Below are 18,506 nucleotides of genomic sequence, written 5' to 3' on the forward strand. Positions count from 1 at the left end.
GACACAATTACTTTAAGACACACAACAACCACAGTTTGCACCCGTAACCTATAAACTAAAACCGAGCCACTAGAGCACAACCAAAATAGATTCTACATAATTAACACCTTCAATATTGTGCAATAATACACAATATCACACATCGTAAACGTGTGTTTCAGATGTTGTTGGGAGCCAAATCACTTGGACAGAAAAGAATCAAGTCGCGTAATGGAATAACTCAGCCAGATGATTAGGCTGACCGGGGCTGGGTGTAAATCACATTATGGTTTCAGGGAACGTGATCCAGCATCAGGCCCGGGAGGGGCCAGAGCAGGCAGGGCCTGCGACACTGTGTGTTGTGAGAGAGAGCGAGAATTCCTCCAAGCCACATTATTACACTCACCAGCTCTACGGAACATGCAGGAGAGGCAGGAACCCAAAAATGGCTTAGGTGTGTTCTTGTTTCCCCGGGGCGTGGTGAGAGGAGCGCGCCGGCCCGGAGCCAAGACGGTGGTCGGGGTGAAAACCGCAAAAGTGAAAATAGAGGCGGCCGGGGCCGGGACATGGCCAGAACAGATCAAAGGTGGGCGGGGCCTCAGCACACAACAAAGTGCTATGATGACAGAGGTCTCTGACAGGCCATCAAGGACTTGACTGGAGTGTTTGTTGTGTTTGTGTGTTGCAGGACACTGAGGTCAGACCAGAGGGATTAAAAGAGTGCCTGGGATACAAGAGTAGAGGAATAAAAGAAACACAAAAACAGAGGTGATCACGCTGAAAAAATAGGGGTAGGCGGGGTGATAAAAACCAGCACCTAGTAGGGTTGGTGGGGATACAGAGGCCCAGTCCCGCTGCCCAGATGTGGGAAGGCCCGACTGCTCGACAGGGCCAGGGGAATGCGTGGTATGGCAGTCGGCAGACGATGCAGACAGACGCCCAGGATGTCGAGGGGAAGAGCGAAAAAGAGAGCGCGCGCCAAGATGCCGCTGCCGTACGGTTGGGCCCCGAGGCCGAGACAGACGGGGGCTGGCACCGGGGCGGTTGTTGACATCTGGGGCAACGGCCTGAAGAGCACGGACGTGAGAAGCGTGTTACAATGAGAGAGCAACACTGACCAGGGATAGAAAGGAAGCCGTTTGCAGACACCAAGCCTAGACTGGCTGAAAATACACATGGCCAAGTGCAGGGTAATTGTGGTTGGTTTTGCTGTGCTTACAACTTCAAGGTTGTGGGTTAGATTCCCACAAGCATCAGAAAGTACCTCAAATGCATGTTCAGTGTTGGCTCACTGGTGTTGTGGATAAGAGGGTCAGATGTCACACAGAATTTGACGGATCAGTGAAGTGCTGCTTGGATATGTGGAATATTCAGATTAAAGTGATGGGTGATAAGTGGTTCTGTGGTTCAAAAACACATTGATGCCTACTTCTTATCCAGTTTCAACTGTAAACACTCTAGCATAGATAACACAAATATTCATTTTTTTAATGAGAAAAATGCATTTATCAGAAACATAAAAAACATGAAAAATGTATTTTAGAAACCGTTTTTCCAATCATCTCAGGACCACCCAAAGTGAGAGAGTTAGTCTGTGTAAAAATCCTGAAATCAAATTCACATCACTTTCACAAGCTGACTGTGATGAGGGACTTACGAGAGGCTCCTTGTTCTTAACCAGCCTTATGATCTTCACCGAATCCTCGTCATCGTCGATGTCGTCGGGCAGCGGAGGTAGTTCCGGGTCGTAATTCTTCTGGGCGACCGTGTCGTGGACCGACAGCAGGCTCTGGAGGGAGGGGAGGGGAGGGGAGGGATAGAGGGATAGAGGGATAGAGGGATAGAGGGATAGAGGGATGGAGGGGAGGAGAGAAACACCGAACAAGGGTTATCACTCACACCGAAAGGCCTTTACCTTACCTCGCACTAATTAGCGATATAAAGCATATAGCAATACATGCTATTATGAGTTCAATCTGTCATTCTGTTTCTTTGAGCCGGACAGAGGGAGAAAAGGCAGAGACTGCAGGGAGGATGGTTATGAATTGGGGTGTCTGCCTCAACGGCCGTGTGATGGATTTGAAAGCGTTCAGGGCCAGTTCTCCTAGCTACATGCGTTAATTGTCATTAGGCCCATGCTCTCCCTCCATACATCTCTCTGATTAAAGGCAAGCAGCACCCGCCCCGGACCATCGCTCACCAGGGATTACGGGTGGAGGGGTTGGGGGGGGGGAGGGGGGCAACCTTGGCCACCGTTTCCAATGGCGATGCTTTCCAGGGGGGGGGAGGACTTGGGGTCTCACGAGGGGAGAAGCGATGTTCGGCGGCGGAGTCAAAGTAATGAAGTTCTCAGCCGCCTCAGATATTTCACACGTTCACAAGCAGACATAAAAAAAAAAAAAAAAAGAGAGAGAGAGAGAGACGGGACGCAGACAAGAATGATGCCATTGAGACGTTCATTTTTCAAACTATTTAACGACTCCGTGTCCGGACCAAGATGCAGCTGGACGCGTGCTGCTTTTTCCGTGGTTGAGGAGGAGAGAGAGAGAAGTGAGAAAAACATCTTCCACCCCACGTGCCAAGACAAAAGGAGAGAGGGGGAGGGAGGGAGGGAGAGAGAGAGAGAGAGAGAGAGGAGGATATGGAGAGAAGAGGAGCAGTGTGTTTTATGACATGGGAGCACGCTGCAGTACAGTGTTCAAGATGTTGCTAACTGGGAGCAGATGAGAGGAGGAGACACAACTGGAGCTCTGTGGCCGGGATCCACTGGGAGACAAGCTGACCAGCGTGTACACACACACACACACACACACACACACACACACACACACACAGACACACACACACACTCACACACATCTTACTATACTAGTGAGGACCTTCATTGACTACATTCACACCCTAATTTACAACCCTAACCCCACTACATGCCTAAACTTAACCTTTACACTATATTAAACCTTTCTCTTTTCTTTAATCCCATTAATCCTCTCTCTCCTCTTCTTATTTGCTCTTCTTTATTCTTATCTTCCATGTATCTCCTTGCCAGCATCAGCCGGCGTGTTTCTCAGGCCTACAGAGTGCAACAGTTCCTGGGTTTCATCTGCACAGAATATAAATACACTGTGTGTTGTATTGTGTGTCTGGGGATGCTGTCTTTTTATGGCATCAAACTATCTCTTGGAAGGCTGGAAACCAAAACTGTTTGCAGATGAGGACGATAAAAGCAAACTGGATTGGAACGGGATCCCAAAGTCGTGCTGGATATAACATAAATTGTAATTTATGTTTTATAATATAAATTGTGTTTATAGCGTTGTGTCAAGGCACGGATGGAGAGTTCACAGTTGCACAGAGGTTCTACAATGTTGTGATGGGATCAATAATGTTACGATCTAAGTCTCTCAGCACCACACGCACACACACACAAATTTACAACAGAGCTGCTCTCCTAGCCAGCGAATGAAAGCAGCGTACATCAGACTGCGTTCCACTCACAGCCGAATAAAATATTACAGAGCAAATATTTACAAAGGAACGCTTCTGAATTTGCGGCCACCATCTCTCTTTCTGTTTTTCTTCGCCGCCGCCTTCTCTGCTTTTTCTTCCTAGGGGGGGGAACGAGAAAACCGTTTTTTAATGTGGCGTTGTATCGAATTCCCGGAGCTTTTCCGAAAACAACGTCGGTGGAAGGCGGCCCGCGCCGCGCCGGTGATCCCGGACGGGAGGGAAGGGCTTTTGGGTCTGAGGTTGGATACATGTGGTGTTGTGGCCCTCTTAATGCTGTTTCACTGTCAGTCACAGCACCTGATCCGGTGGGCGACAACATGCGGGTCAACCAGGTGTCGATCACACTCTCAGCAGGGGGGGGACACCCATCTAGGCCTGCTGCCCGAGAAGAACTGCAGCGCTTCACTACAGCTAGGCAGCTTCCAAATAGTCTTCACCTAAACATCCTTAGTCCCTAAGATGAGACCTGGAATTCTTGTTTTCAAAGGGATACATGTACTTGCACACACACAAGCACACAGTACTCGTACATTATTAGATTAGATTTGAGGAAACATGAGGAAACTGGGTCGTTACAACAGCAAATAATAGGCTGCAGCACAGAAAAATAGAAGATAGAATAAGATTATAGCTTATGGGGGATAATAAACATGAGACAACCAACAATTTGAACACTAGAACATATTAAGTAAAAATATTGAAATAAAAAAAATTGAAAAATCTTAATTTACAACACAGACATACAACCAGAATAACATTGTTCTGTGCTCTTTTCCTCACGAAAACACGCTCACATTCCCCTCCCACGCACACCTCAACCTTTCCTCCACTGACCTGCCATTTGCCGTTTCCTCTGATCCCCATCCATCAAGCCTCATATCCTGACCTGTGAGTGTCCTCTCATCGATGGCCGCCCGCCACTTCCTCAAATCTGACGTCGCCCCCGCTGCCACATCCTCCCCTATGGCCATGCCTAACAACCCGTAACAGGGCCGCGGCTAATGCCTTGTAAAAACTCCCTCCGAAGTAGCAATAACAGCTGCATGCTAATAGGTAGCACATGGCACAAGCCCTGGCTGGTGACCGTTGACATGGGGGAACAACACAGGTACGTATACGTGCACACACACACACACACACACACACACACAGAGGTCTCCGTATGGAAGCCTTCTTCCTGGGTCGACATGAGTCAACGGGTCTTGTTATGCCTCAGTGTTGGTGGCTTAGCTCCCTAATCAAATCTAGAGCTATATCCTTATAGAGGCTCAGCCCTGCAGCTGGGGCATGGGGTGGAGGAAGGGAGGGGAATGGAGAGAAAGAAGCAGGGAGAGATGGAGAGAGAGAGAGAGAGAGAAGGAAAGAAAGGCGAAGAGAAAGACGAAGGGAAGCGAAACCGCCCTTGTTTTCCAGGCGTCCCGTCCTCTCTCGGTCCGTGTGTTTGTGTTCATTAGGCATAATAGGGATCCTAGAAAAACAGATCACTGAGCTTGTCCAAATAAACCTGCCCGTACATTCCTGGCGTTGGCCTCTCATTAAAGCCGCAGGCCCTGTCACCGGCCCGCTCGGTTTTCAGCCGGCGGGCGGCGCTGGATCGGCGCAGGGGAACCGGTTCCCCCGGGCGGGAGGGACCCCGCTGAGCGCTCTGCCTCAGAGGCACTGCGGTAGGCCAGCTGGGACACGACGCTCATGTCCACCCCCCTCTGAGCCTTGAACCTCAGCTTGCTCTGAATCGAACACACACACACACACACACTCACAAGCACGCCTACACACACCTACACACACCGACCGAAACACTCAGCCATCATAATTGGCACTTTCATCACTGTCAATATTAGTCTTTATGAGGGGGGCTAATATGGGTGAAAGTTGTTTTTTCATGTGCGAATCGTAAAAGAGAGAGAGTTGGAGGCGGAGAGGGACGGCAAGAAAGAAAGAACGAGAGAGAGAAAGAGAGAGGGGTGCTTTAAAGAGCCTGATTTATATCCCCACCCTAGGAATGGATCATTTCAGCCATAATTAAGAGTGATACAGTTACTATCGCACAGAGACGCCATTCAAAGGCAGCAGCCATCTGCTTGTGTTTTACACCCCCGGCCCTGTGATTTACATGGGGGCTGGCTGGTATGGTATCAAGTGCCCTGGAGGACAGATGGAGAGGGAGAGAAAACTTTTAATACTTGGTTCTTGAAGCCCGCAGGCCGCCCATGCTTTGAGGTGCGATGTCGAGAGAAAGCCAGGAGCGCCCAGGCCTTGGTGCATTACAGTCAAAACTCTCCCCTCCCCACCGGGGCGCTGGAACTAATCCACTGTTGACCGAGTGTTCCTGCTGGCGTTTAGCCGGGGAGCGGTTTAAGGCCCGGGCGCTCGAAAGCTGGTGGTGGACTTGAACCGGCACGCGAGAGTGGAGGTCATGAAGTTGAGGGGCGGAGATAAGGGAGGTGGGAAATAGTGTGTATGTTAACGCAGATGCAGATGTGAATCGCTCGACCTGACACCAAAAGGCGTGACCCTTCCCCCCCAAAACCTGATGGTATGGTTTTGATATGTCACTGCCCCGTTGCAGCTCCACTTCATGTTGCATAAGTGTATCTTTCATAAAATCTGGCATAGTGCAACTTTAAAAGAACCTTTGTTCATAAAGCTAACTCAGTTTGATACTACTTACTATGATGTATAACAGTAATTCTCAACCTTTTTCATATCAAGGACCCCTAATTTAGTCCACATTAGGGCCACGGACCCCCATTTGATGAGATTTTGTCTCTCGGACCCAAATCTGAGCATATTTTTATTGCTAGATATGATTTTGTCCAGAATTCCATGACTATCTGTAATGTAGGTAGAGAGATAACAGAGAAACTATGATCAAAACAGTCATTGTTCTACATTCTCTAATGTGTTAACTTCTTGTAAATGAAATAATGCTGAAGTTTAACAATTCAACAATTTGCGGGGGACCCCCTGGAACCCCCTCAAGGACCCCTGGTAGTCCCCGGACCCCACCTTGAGAACCACTGATGTACAATATGAATCGAAGTGAAGATTTATCTCAGGCTAAAAAGGTGAGTAAACTAATTTCGGTGGCTCTAACCAAATGTATGACAGCGCAGGATATTATGTTAGTGTGTGTGTGTGTGTGCGTGTCGGTGTGTATAAAGCTTGGACCACAACCCCGTCTCCTGTCTTCGACTTTCTTCGCCTCTTCCGTTGAAGTTGCCGAGCCCTCTGATCGATGACTTTCTCGAGCTCTCTATTTTGACGGATCGACCCTTTGCCACGCCAAATACCTCCGCTGTAAACGTTATGAAAACACAATAAACGCAGGCTTGCTGACACAGGCGCGCTCCGTGGCGAGCGCAGCCATCGCTTGCCGGGGCATTTCGCCTCGGGGCTGACGAAGACAGAGGAGGTCGCGACGTCCCTACGTAGCGAAGTAGGAGAGCGAGGCTGTCATGGATTCCACTGGTCTCCATTCATCTTCGGGGGAAGAGTGTCTGGGTGTGTGCATGTGCACCTCTTCATGCATGTGTGTCTCTCTCCCCGTGTGTCTGTGTGGGTTTGTGTGTGTGAACGCATATCTGTTTAAACTCTTTTTCACACACCTGTCTGTGCGCATGTGTATGTCTATCTGTCTATCTCCCTGCATGTGTGTGTGTGTGTGTGTGTGTGTGTGTGTGACTGCAGAGTGATTTATCTCCCTGCGTCCAGTGTCTATCTGTGCATGTGTGTGTCTGTCTACCTAACAGTGGATGAGTAAGAATGTGTGTGTTTGTGTATGAGCACATATATGTCTAGTATATTATTTGCATTTGTGTGTGTGCATCTCCCTGTGTGTGTATATGCACATTCACACACACACATTTTTGGAGTTGTGGGTTAGAGTTGATCTGACTTCTAAACCTCATCCTGTCTCCTCAGCCCCCTGCTATTTGACATGAGAGAGAAAGAAGTATTGTGTGTGTGCCTGAGTGTGTGTGTGTGTGTGTGCATGCGTGTGTGTTGGGTGTGGGGGAGATCCTCATACTGAGCTGTTGTTTCTGGCAGAGCCCAAATAAGCGTGACGGCAGTGCATTAAAGAGGAGCCTGTCCAACTCTCCCTCCATCCCTCCATCATGAAGACAGTGCTGTCTCACAGACACCTGGAGGCCCTGACGGATGGCAGGAGTTATGCATTTGAAAATAAAAACGTGTAAATTTATATTTTAACTGTCTGCGCTTGGCTAACAAAACCGGCAGCCACCGCCAAGAGCGCGAGGAAACTCTAACTAACTGATCTAACTGAGGTATTTTGTGTACAGCATGATAATGGGATCACTAGGCCAGCTTTGTATAAACAGCGAAGCTACACACTGTTTGTGTAATGACATGAGCGAGAATGCGAGCCAAAATGTGTGTTTGTTTCATTTGTTTAATAGCCAAGACTGCTTAATGGTTTCCCAAGATAATCATGTGATCCTGTACAAAGAGAATACAAGGTTGTACTTACCTAACATTTACTTAATGAATAAAAGCTTTTTGGATGCCGATAAAACTCACCTTCACATGGGGTTTGGCCAGTAGTTTGAGCAGCTCTTTGATATCTCCATTGGCCGATTTCCCTTGTAGCTCCTCAGACAACTAAACAGAGAGACAGAGAGAGTTCACACTGCGTCAAATTCATTGACAGTTAGATACTTCCAACGAGGCTACACACACGGTACACAAGGCACTGATAATAAAAATAATAGCAGGGGAGAAGATGATCCCACTGTCTTTTATAGACGATCTGTCTGAATGATGGCAACAGTAACAAGCCAAAGAGATATCATCCACCTTCTCTCTTTATCCACTCTGCAAAAACTATCCATCTTACGTCATTTACCTAGTATTGATTCTCAACATCTTATTTTCCTCAAAGTGGAAGAAATCTGCCAAAGGAGTGAGATAATTTCACTTGTTTCCAAAGCAATTCAACCTGTAATTTTCCTGAATCAAGTGTCATTATCTTGATAGTAGTGAGGTGATCTACCTTATTCTGCTTTGTTTCAAGTATTGACATAATGACATTTGTTCCTGAAACAAGTGAAACTGCATTATTCAACACCACTGGGTGTTTTTTCACTTGTTTTTAAGAAAGAAATGATTTTATTACAGAAAACAAAATGACTTGTGAAGATTAACATTTTTGCAAGTTACTGTACTCTAAGAGCAAGATCTAGTACTGTAACCAGTAAGGGAGTATGTGTGTAAGAGTAGAGTAACCGTCCAATAGATAATAATGTAAAAAAACACTACTTCACTGTCTACCCACTACCGACTACACTACCCATGGTCAATGGTGGTGGGGGTGCTTTCAGAGGGCCCTAAGCAGCAGGGACCCCTCAAACAGGAAAGGTGATAGGTGATATAGAACTAAATTAAATGCATCTGGGTGGGAGTGAGGGGCAGTGTCCTATCTTATCACTGGGCCTACAATTCAAATACCTGATGCAACTTGTTGCCACCTTTGTTTTAAGTAAAGTTACCATTGTCTAGGATCAGTGTAGTGTTCAGGGGTGTGATCAGGAACAAAATAAAACAGTCAGGTCCCCTTGGAAATGAATTGGAGTTGTGAGTGCATCCCTGAGCACCCTGAGCTCCTCTCCCTGGGCTGTGATTTATGGGTGATCCTCCTGGATGTGGTGGCAGTGTGGAGAGGAGCGGTGAACGGACGCATACAAAGACTTGCTTGCACAGAATTGGGATCAGGAGCTAACTACACAGAGAGGGACAGTGAAAAATCACAGGCGAGGGTGTGCATGTGTGCGGGTGGGTGGAGGTGGAGGTTGAGAGCTGATAGTGGTGGAGAAGGTCAAACACACACGTGCACACTCATGTTTCTTTTCTTTAGCCTATGTGGGTGTATATGGAGTATCTGTGTACATAAGGACATACATGACTGTATGTGTATGTGAATTTGACCCACAGGAGGGAAGGCAATCCTGGTTCAAACAGTTCAACCCTCGACCACACTTAAAGGAATACACCAAGTTTTTAGGAGATTGGCCCATTGGTCAACTTCCCTGTTAACTGATGAGAGCATAGACTCCAAAATCATCCATGTGTTGCCAGTAGATCATTTGCTCCATGCTAACACTTTAGGTGACTAGCATTATTTGTTTATTATTTATAGTGAGAAAATGAGAACTTGGAACAGTTCTATAGCTAAATGCTAAGTAATCTTAAATGACATTAACCCAGGTCCAACAATATGGTGTAGGAGATTGGTTAAATTGACACAAAATATGATATAAAAGTAAGTAAGAATATTTTCCCTGTTTCCACAGGACATGAACATGATTGGCAATGGGAGACCTGTGTACAGTGAAAAATCTGAACAATGGGCCAATGAGCCAAAAACTTGGTATACTCCTTTAAGTGTGACGCTCACACAGACGACAGCAGACATTGGAAAAACCTACTGTTTGTTTGACTAATGACCCCTGCAGTGAGGGAAGAAGGCAAGGGAGGTGAGGGAGAGGTAAACCAGGGGGCCTAGGGGTTACAACTGGGTTAGGGAGGGGGGGGATGTCACTTTACCCAATGATAGGAGCACGTGCCTTGGCTGTGGGGGTCTTTCCATTACTCCTGACCCCCCCCCCCCAGGGAGAGAGAGACCACACTAATGAATAGTCATAGTGGTCAAGGTTACTCCGGCTGAACCCCATTCAACCCCACAGTACTTTATCAACCAACCTGAAGAACTCTGCAGGGTCAGAAAGAAAGCAGAGAGCGAGAAAGGGAAAGAAGGACATGGAGAGGGGTGAGGAGAGCTAATACGAGAGACTGGGAGACAGGGAGAGGGAGAGGGAGAGGGAGAGGGAGAGAGGAGGGAAAGGGAGGACGAGAGAGACAGAGAGCGAGACGGTACATGCAGACGAAGCACAACCATCTTCCACTCAAAGATGAAGTGGAACTTTGAACAAAAATATAATAACCGATAGAATATGTGAGCCGGATTTTTGCCTGAAGGTGACTGGTTCTCGTAATATGACTGTTTTGCATTATTTTAAACTTTTTCAACTTTTCTCGTCACATGGCGGGACTGCTATCCCATCATGCCATGCGTACACAGTTACTTACTTCTCATAGACAATGAATGGAGGCAACCTGCTGGCCTTGCGAAATCGCATCTGGTGTGCAACTACCGAGAGACGGACAGAGAGTTAGAGGGAGAGCCAAAGACGTAAAGTGAGAGGGAGGAAGAGAGAAAAGTGAGTGAAAGAGAGTCCAGAGAGAGGGAGAGTGAAAGAGAGAGGGGGAACGAGAGGGGGGAGGAGAGATAGCAGAGAGAGGGAGAAAGAAAAGAGAGAGAAAGCACAGGGGATCAAAAGAGAGAGACGGAAAGAAAACAGAGAAAGTGAGAGATGAGGCGCAGAGGAGAGGGAGGTGGAGATGGAGGGGAGTTAGGGTCACGGTGTTTAGCGAGGGAACATCTCCTAATCTGATAGAGCATCCATCATCTCCTTGCCAAGCTGTTAACAGCCAGGGAGGGAGGGAGGGAGGGAGGGAGAGAAAGACGGAGAACCGTAAATTTCCAGTCTCTCATATTGTCCTATTAAGGCACCTTGTCCCATAACTCAGCGGGGAGGAAAGATGAGGCATGTTTGACAACATACTCCACTCTCTACCTTCATGCGTCCGTGTTAGAATCACATTTTCCATCCTTGAACCCTCACAGAGAGCGAGAGAGAGGGAGGGGGGGGGGGGAAGAAAATGATGCTGGTCTGCTCGCACGCTGTGTGTGTTTCATTTGTGAAACGTCACGGCAGGCACTCCTGTGTGTTTATTTAAGTTTGATCCCAGCCCATCAGTTTACAGCTCTCCCTCGACCCTGAACAGCCGAGGGCCCACTACGTTATTTCAGACTAGAGCGAGACTGATATATTGGTTCGCCGATATATGGAGCTGACGCTGGTGTCAGGTAACAGACAGTGGACATGGATACGATGCGATTTGATTGATTAAATATCTATTGCATAATTGATCAATAATACATTTATTGCCCATAGAAAGCCCTTCAGCTGAATTTATTCTAATGCAACATTTTGATCAGATTCCATACAAGCATGCATGAAGATTTCAATGGAGAGTTTTAAAGTCCCATGGTCTAAATGCTGTTTCAGAGGCTTTTCCACCTTGACATGAATACAGTTCTGGGTAATCATTATGCGTTTTGGCTTGAAAATGATCAAATGTAAAGATACTGAATATCATCGCATAATACGGTATTGGCCTTCAAAAACTCATATCAGTTGCATTTCAGACGCAAATCAAAAACCTGTGTTCCTCCAATGCACACGTTCAGTTTAAATGGTAAGACCATTTTGCCTGATATACAGTACTGTGCAAAAGTCTTAGGCACATGTAAAAGAAAAAAAGTGAAGCGAAGCTGCTTTCAAAAATAATTAAATGCAGTTTCTAAATATCAAAAATGTACTATAAAGAGCAGTCTACTGAAAAAATGAATAAACATCTAAGACACAATTTATATAAAAATTCTTGGGTGCCTAAGACTTTTGCACAGTACTGTATATCACAGTTTACCCTGTAAAAATGACATACAAGTACAGATGCGCACATACATCTGAGCTTACTCAAACACACACTCGAATGGTGTGTATATACAACATACATCGTAAACTGTGTGTGAGGTCTATGGAAAGCATGAGAAAAATACTACCTCTTAAACTGCAACATAAAAACATGGTGGAAGAGAACATGAAATTGAAGATAGACACTGAGAGAAACAAGGGTCACAAAGGGAGTCTAAAGCATCAGTCAACGAGATATTATGTTTGTGTGCTTTGGTTACAGGTGCGTTTATGTATCTTGGACAGCATGCCTCAATACAAAGCCTATTCTTTATTGTTTGAAATTCTTAGGTTCTTACGTTCATGGCTATATCCAACAGTGACGGTATGATGGTCCCCGGTCTGATGACACTTGTTGAATCTCTCTCTCTTTCTCTCTCTCTCTCTGTAAAGCAGTGTTATAAATCTGGGCTGCAGACCAGTGCTCTTTGACTCCACCTGCTGGTCTTCTCAGGCAACTTCAGGTCTTTGGGCCAGTATGAAAGTGTTGGGAAGGTGGCCAGAGGAGGAAAGGGGTGGTTTTTGGGGGAGAGGGGCAGGAGTCAGCCGCTAGGGTAAACGGTCGAAGTTCAACCGATGGACACTGATTTGGAACGAGGGACCGGAGCTCAGTACACTGTTGATGTGGCTTGTTTGGCTTTCTACAAGTTTTGACAGGATTGACAGAAACTGATTAGATCGACAGACTGTGACTTATGCCGAGCTGGTTCAAGTCTGAGGCCGATTTGCCCCTTTTGATTAATGTAATGCGGCACTTTACATTCCACAATGAGGCAAGAGTGTGTCTGCTTGTGTTTCAGGCTTAATGAGGGCCGGGGAGGAACTGTGTGTGCGTGTAGGAATGAATGTGTGTGTACTTCTGTGTGTGTGTGTGTGTGCAGTCACCCACCAGTGCGTCTTTATATGTATGTAATACGGTAACGTTTCCCAAAGCCACGTATCGATCGTGTTTCAGGCGCCGTTGGCGGTGCTCGTTTGCTCGAGCAGTGGCAGTCACCTGCTGTGTGTGCGCTAGACAGTGCAGCCGGGGGCAGACAGGGGTTGAAGTGTCATTTTATGTTAGGCAATAAATTAAGCCTCCATTACCCGAAACCCAAGCCCGAAATGAATTTCATCTAACTGTAGATCTCTCCCCTCGCACTTCAATACCCCGCCACCACTTCAATGGGTTCCATTTGGAGCGGCGACTTGGGTGAAAAACGATCCGTTTTAAAAATACACTGTAACGCTCCGGGTCGGGTTTTTTTGGGTAGCCGGGGAAGGGGGGCTCGGGAACGCGGTGCACGGCGGGACGCTTTGATACACCATCTCTGGGCTTTATCCCGATACCTGATAATCCCGGGGAGACGCTTCGCGGAGCATTTACCAGGAAGCATAAATTTGAAAGTCTGTAATTTGACAAAAAGAATGACAGAGAAAGTCTGTGAAGGGGAGGGGGGGGGGTGGATGGAGGCTGATAGTTGGGGGTCTCTTGAACATTTAATGGCCTCTCGCCACGACTTGGGGAGGGAGGGGAAAGACTAAGGAAAGAGAAACAGAAGCGGTCCTTCCCGCTCTCCGTTGGCCGCTCAGAGAGATGCGGTGGAATTCTTGTTCTGGTATTGGGTGGTTTGTGCTGTTTCCTTGGGCCCGAGGTAAGAGTAGGGTTGGACACGGAGAGAAAAGGGCCGATAAAGTTTCTATTTGAAGTTGTCGTCCCCGCAGAGTCAGGCTGGGCGGTCCCAGTGTGGTTTAGGGGGTCTGGGGTGGTTTGGGTGACCCTGGGGTTCCTGTCATCTGTATTGGTGGGTCCGAACTGTCCACAATGGAACGTGCTGGCTCCCATACTGGATTTTGCTGCCAGTCAGGTCATGAAAAAGACCACAGGGCTGACTTTGTTTCGTGACTCTCTCTCTCAGGACACTCTGGACTCTCTCTCTCTCTCTCTCTCTCGGTCTCTACCCTCCTTGCCTTGACTGTAAGAATTTCAGCCCCTCTTTCTCTCGTCTTTCCCTTGACTCAGTACTAATTAGGATGATGTATGGCTGCGGGCTCTTTAGAAGGGGTGGAATAGTCAAAGGCACTTTGATTACAATAAACAGAGCTGGGGATTTCAAACAAAACCACACACCAGTAAAAGGGCTTTTCCTCCCCTCCGCTCACCATGCCAGGCTGGTCCTTAGGTTTACACAGGTGTGTGTGTGTGTGTGTGTGTGAGCGCAAGCACGTGCATGCTTATGTGCACACGTGCATTTCAATGAACAATGTCAACGAACGACACTGGAACAAATGTCGGGACGCTGACCAACATCAATGGATGTTTAGTTAATAAGCAGACTAAATGCTTTTCACAGCTTGAGGAGAGCAGCAGGGCCAATGGAAGGAAACGGCGGCCATGTTTGTACTCTGTTATTGTCGGTGTGGTGACAGAAGTGGCATTTCGGGGACATGCTAAAAAATTAGTAGGGGCTGCATGCCACGGGCGATGCTGCAGTGATGCCACTTCTCCCTCTTTATATTTCTCTTGCTCTCTCTTGCTCCGACTCTTCCGTTTATGTGGTGCAGTTCGTTCTCTCCTCGATCATCTGCAGTTTGTCTGCTGCAGTCGCCCATCATGACGTGCCCATCCATCTTTGGCTTTCCTTTGAATCAGTGCCCTCTCTCTCTCTCGCTCTCTCTCTCTCTCTCTCTGGTTTCTGCTCTGAGAAAATGATCGGTCTGTCGCTGTGGAGCTGGATTTTCTATTTCGTAGCGTATGGCCAGACATGTGGGCAGAGAGGGGACAGCAGGGTTAGGCGCTGGGTGTAGAGACAGTGTTACTGGAACAAACAAGTCATCTAAAGCCAGTGCAGATTGAACCAGAGGTAGGTCAGAGGTCACCCCAGGGGGAGAGACGGAACAGGAAAAACGTTGTTAAGGCTACCACGGGCTAGTGGGGTGAGGGGCGTTTGTGTGAGGCAGTAGAACGAGAAAAAGAAAGAGAGAAGACAGGGTGTGGTTGTGTCCTGTTGAAGTGTCCTTGAGAAACACACCAAACTACCTACCTGCTTACTCAATGCAAGTCTCTCTGGATTTTAATATCAGCTAAAATGCCTTAATTGTAAATTGACAGAGACACAGATGGAGAATCTGTGATTGACCATGATTGCTTTTTTTTCAAAGAGAGACAGAAAGAGAGGGCATGAGAGAGAGAACATGCGTGTGTCATATGTGTGTGTGTGCGTGTGTGTGTGCAACCACAAGCAAGCAGAAAGGGTTCTTCCTCCCCAAATGGACTTACGTCATGGGCCAGAGTCCCGGCGCTGTCAAGGACGGGGGCGGGGCTGCTCTCTTCGTAGTGCTGCAGCCGCTCATGGATCTGAAAGGAGAGAGAGAGAGAGAGAGCAAGAGAGAGAGAAAGAGAGAGAGAGAGGGTCAACCTGGGGCTGCAGGGGCCAGGGCGAGGCCTCTCTGAGCAAACACACACACATGTAAGTAAGCACACACACAAGTCCACATGCACAACTGCAAACACACATGTATGAAAACATGTACATCGCTCTCCATCCACACCATCTCATACACACATACACTCTTCTCACAGTACATCAAACAGATGAACAATCTCTCTCACACACACACACACACAAATCTCTCACACAAGACTCTCTCAAATGACTGAGCATAACAAAGTGCTTTTAAGCATTTCAGCTCACAGTGCTGTACATTAAATCCAGTTTTCCACCATGCATTTGTTATGCCCTGGTGGCCAGGTGGGAATTCCGAATCATTTCAACAGCTTGGTTAAATTGGCTAAATATTTCCTTATCAGCCTCAGACGGCAACCAGATCCAGAATGCTGGAGACAAAGCTGTTTCTCGGGGGAGTTACTAAAATGGAAAGTAGGCCGGACTCGTGTATCACTCTTACTCATTTACACACACAAAAACACTTCAATCATCACTCAAGAACTGATATGTGGAGCAGAGATGGAATAATTTACATATGCACACGGCCACACGCTTGCACCCACATACACACAGTCATACACACAGTTGCACACTCTTGCGCGCACACACACACACACACACAAGCCACAAAAACCATCCCATTTGTGATTTAAGAGCAGCTGTGCAGGAATGCGTCGACAGCCTACAGACTGCTGTCAGGTCCCATCAGCTAACAGACAGGGACGACTATCCTCCTAACACCCACTCCTCAGTCTCTCCTTAGCCCAGCAGGGTGAAGGGGAGTTGGGCCACGGGCCTGACTGATAGCTGGGCCCTGGGCCTGGATCTCCAGATGGATGTCCTAGCAAGCATTCCAGCACAAGGCTGCAATAGAGGGCCCTCTGGCCGGGGAGCCAGTGACAGAGAAGCCCCTGGACCAGCTGGGTGTCTGCAGGGCCAAGTCAACAGATGTGGGCGCACACACATGCAAACACACACACACACACGCACGCACACACACATACAGATGGAGCGGTGACAAATTGCGACACACCAGAATCACTCATGAAGACAGAAAGCGAGAAGAAAAGCAGTTTGTTTGCTGTCACATTGTTAACAGCTACAGATGCTTTGTGCAATTAAAACATCTGTTTCAAGATTGTTCACCATAATTTTTCCTCCCCTCAAACCATGTTTATTACCTAGACAACATCCTAGCAGTGCTGTGGATACAGTGGAATGCTGCTTAGAATAAAGTGAATGATGTGAAATGACAGTCACAGGACGGGACCTGTCCCTGCTAATGACATTCCCATTGGAAATGTTTTTTCAATATTTTCTGCCCCTGGGTGGAAATATCGGGGATGTTTTGATTAGGAAAAAGACATGTAACATGTGTAGATGAGTTCATTTGAATCTTTCAGGTCATCGTCTGTCTTTCATAACCACAAGAGAAAACTAAGTGCTGAAACCCAAAGGATGATGTCATTTACAATGTGATACAAATATCACCATCCAAGGAATTTTATGACTTTCTGGTGAGAAAAATGCAGCAGAACTATGCATTAAATGTCTTTACATATTTACGCCCCTCTCTGCCGATAATAACTCCTGTTCAACTGTTGGCCTTAAACTGGTGCAACTGTGTCAGCTCGACTTATCCACACAGTCTCCCATGATAAATCATGGCCTGTTAGGGCTATGTGTTAGCCAAGAGAGCAGCCATGTTTCAGGGTCAGCTTAGAGGTTCAAATCCCTGTGTAAAGCCCACATTACTCGGCTATAAAACACAGCGCATTAGATGTGCCTCGGAGGTAATCTGCTGAAGGCCTCGGGGAGGCAGATGGTTGCTCGGCTCAGCTGTAGAGCGCAGAAATCTGGGACCTAGGGACCCCGGGACTAGAGGACTGAGCTGTGAGGTTAGATAGATGGTGACAGAAAGAGCTCTGAGACAGCAATGGGCCTGCAATGGCCTGGAGAGGCATGGGAATCTATGTGAGAGTAGAGATAAGGCTAGTCAATGTTAGGGGAGGAGAGAAAATGCAAAATGTGCTAACAACTTATCATAGCATGTTCTTTGGAGCTGTGCCTTAAGTGCAACTAACATAAGCCTGAGTAGACTCTATCCAACTTTTATGTAGAGTTGAGTTAAACCGCTGTCAGTGTGTTCCTTGTTTTATGGCATCAAATTTAAGACTGCCACTCTGGGGCAATTCCTGGAAACTTTTATCCTGATCTGTTGAATTTCATGTAGCCACGTCATATTTGAATAGTTGCACTCTACTGTTCATAAGCGGCCAAAAACTCCACCCTCTGCTCTGACTCCTCTCTCTGTTCCTCTACCAAGCCGTAAAAGGACAGGGAAGCAGCTCCAGTTACTTCATCTGTCCTGAGCATCTCTGTAAGAAAACAGATGAAATGGAGAAGAGAGGTTGCCAGTGTCTACGGCTCCCTAACATACCACAGTCCCAGTGACATCTGCTTAGGTAGTTGCTGCTCCACCACCTCGGCTTACTTAGTTACTGTGGAATTTTTGCTCTGCTCAGTGAGCGAATGCGAGATTGAAATGCTTTTATTTACAGCTCAGGACGCTGTCCAAGCGCCTGTCCGTGACGCAGTAACGTATTTTAAAGTCATTACCCCGCTTTTTACATAGCGCGTTCTCTGTCCCCCCGGTGAGCCAGCGCTGCTCCTGGCAAGCGGCAGAAGTGGCCTGGTGGAATAAAAAAAAAAAACGTTGGTAGGACACAGTGAAAGACAGTGTGCTACAGCCAAGGAAGGCTTAGCTCGAACCAGAGCGCAACTCCAGGACACACAACCGAATCAAAGACTGGGATTCTGAGGCTGCTCGGATGAGAAACGCAGTGTTACTTCTATGTAAAATAAGGTCGAGGAGTCAGCCTCAGAACACTCAAAACTCAGAGAGGAAAGCTCCCTGAAGTGCAGGCTTAGAAAAGATGAATGAATGTGTACCTTCACTGAACGCTTCAAA

General features: G+C 47.2%; 1 protein-coding gene across 1 annotated transcript in view; it reads right to left on the reverse strand.

Moving 5' to 3' along the window:
- mpp7a (MAGUK p55 scaffold protein 7a) overlaps window positions 1–18,506 on the reverse strand; it is a 130,493-nt gene that overhangs the window by 54,363 nt on the left and 57,624 nt on the right. Inside the window, exons 5-7 of the mRNA XM_071523462.1 lie at window positions 15,367–15,444; window positions 8,032–8,112; window positions 1,637–1,768 (exon numbers count right to left, since the gene is read on the reverse strand). Of these exons, the coding sequence (XP_071379563.1) occupies window positions 1,637–1,768; window positions 8,032–8,112; window positions 15,367–15,444 (291 nt within the window). The remainder of the gene's footprint in view (window positions 1–1,636; window positions 1,769–8,031; window positions 8,113–15,366; window positions 15,445–18,506) is intronic.

Source organism: Centroberyx affinis, unplaced genomic scaffold (genome assembly GCF_046629955.1).
Source record: "Centroberyx affinis isolate AG114_WGS23_722 - 3 ecotype Tasmania unplaced genomic scaffold, CSIRO-AGI_Caff_v1 ptg001091l_1, whole genome shotgun sequence".
Taxonomy (NCBI): domain Eukaryota; kingdom Metazoa; phylum Chordata; class Actinopteri; order Beryciformes; family Berycidae; genus Centroberyx; species Centroberyx affinis.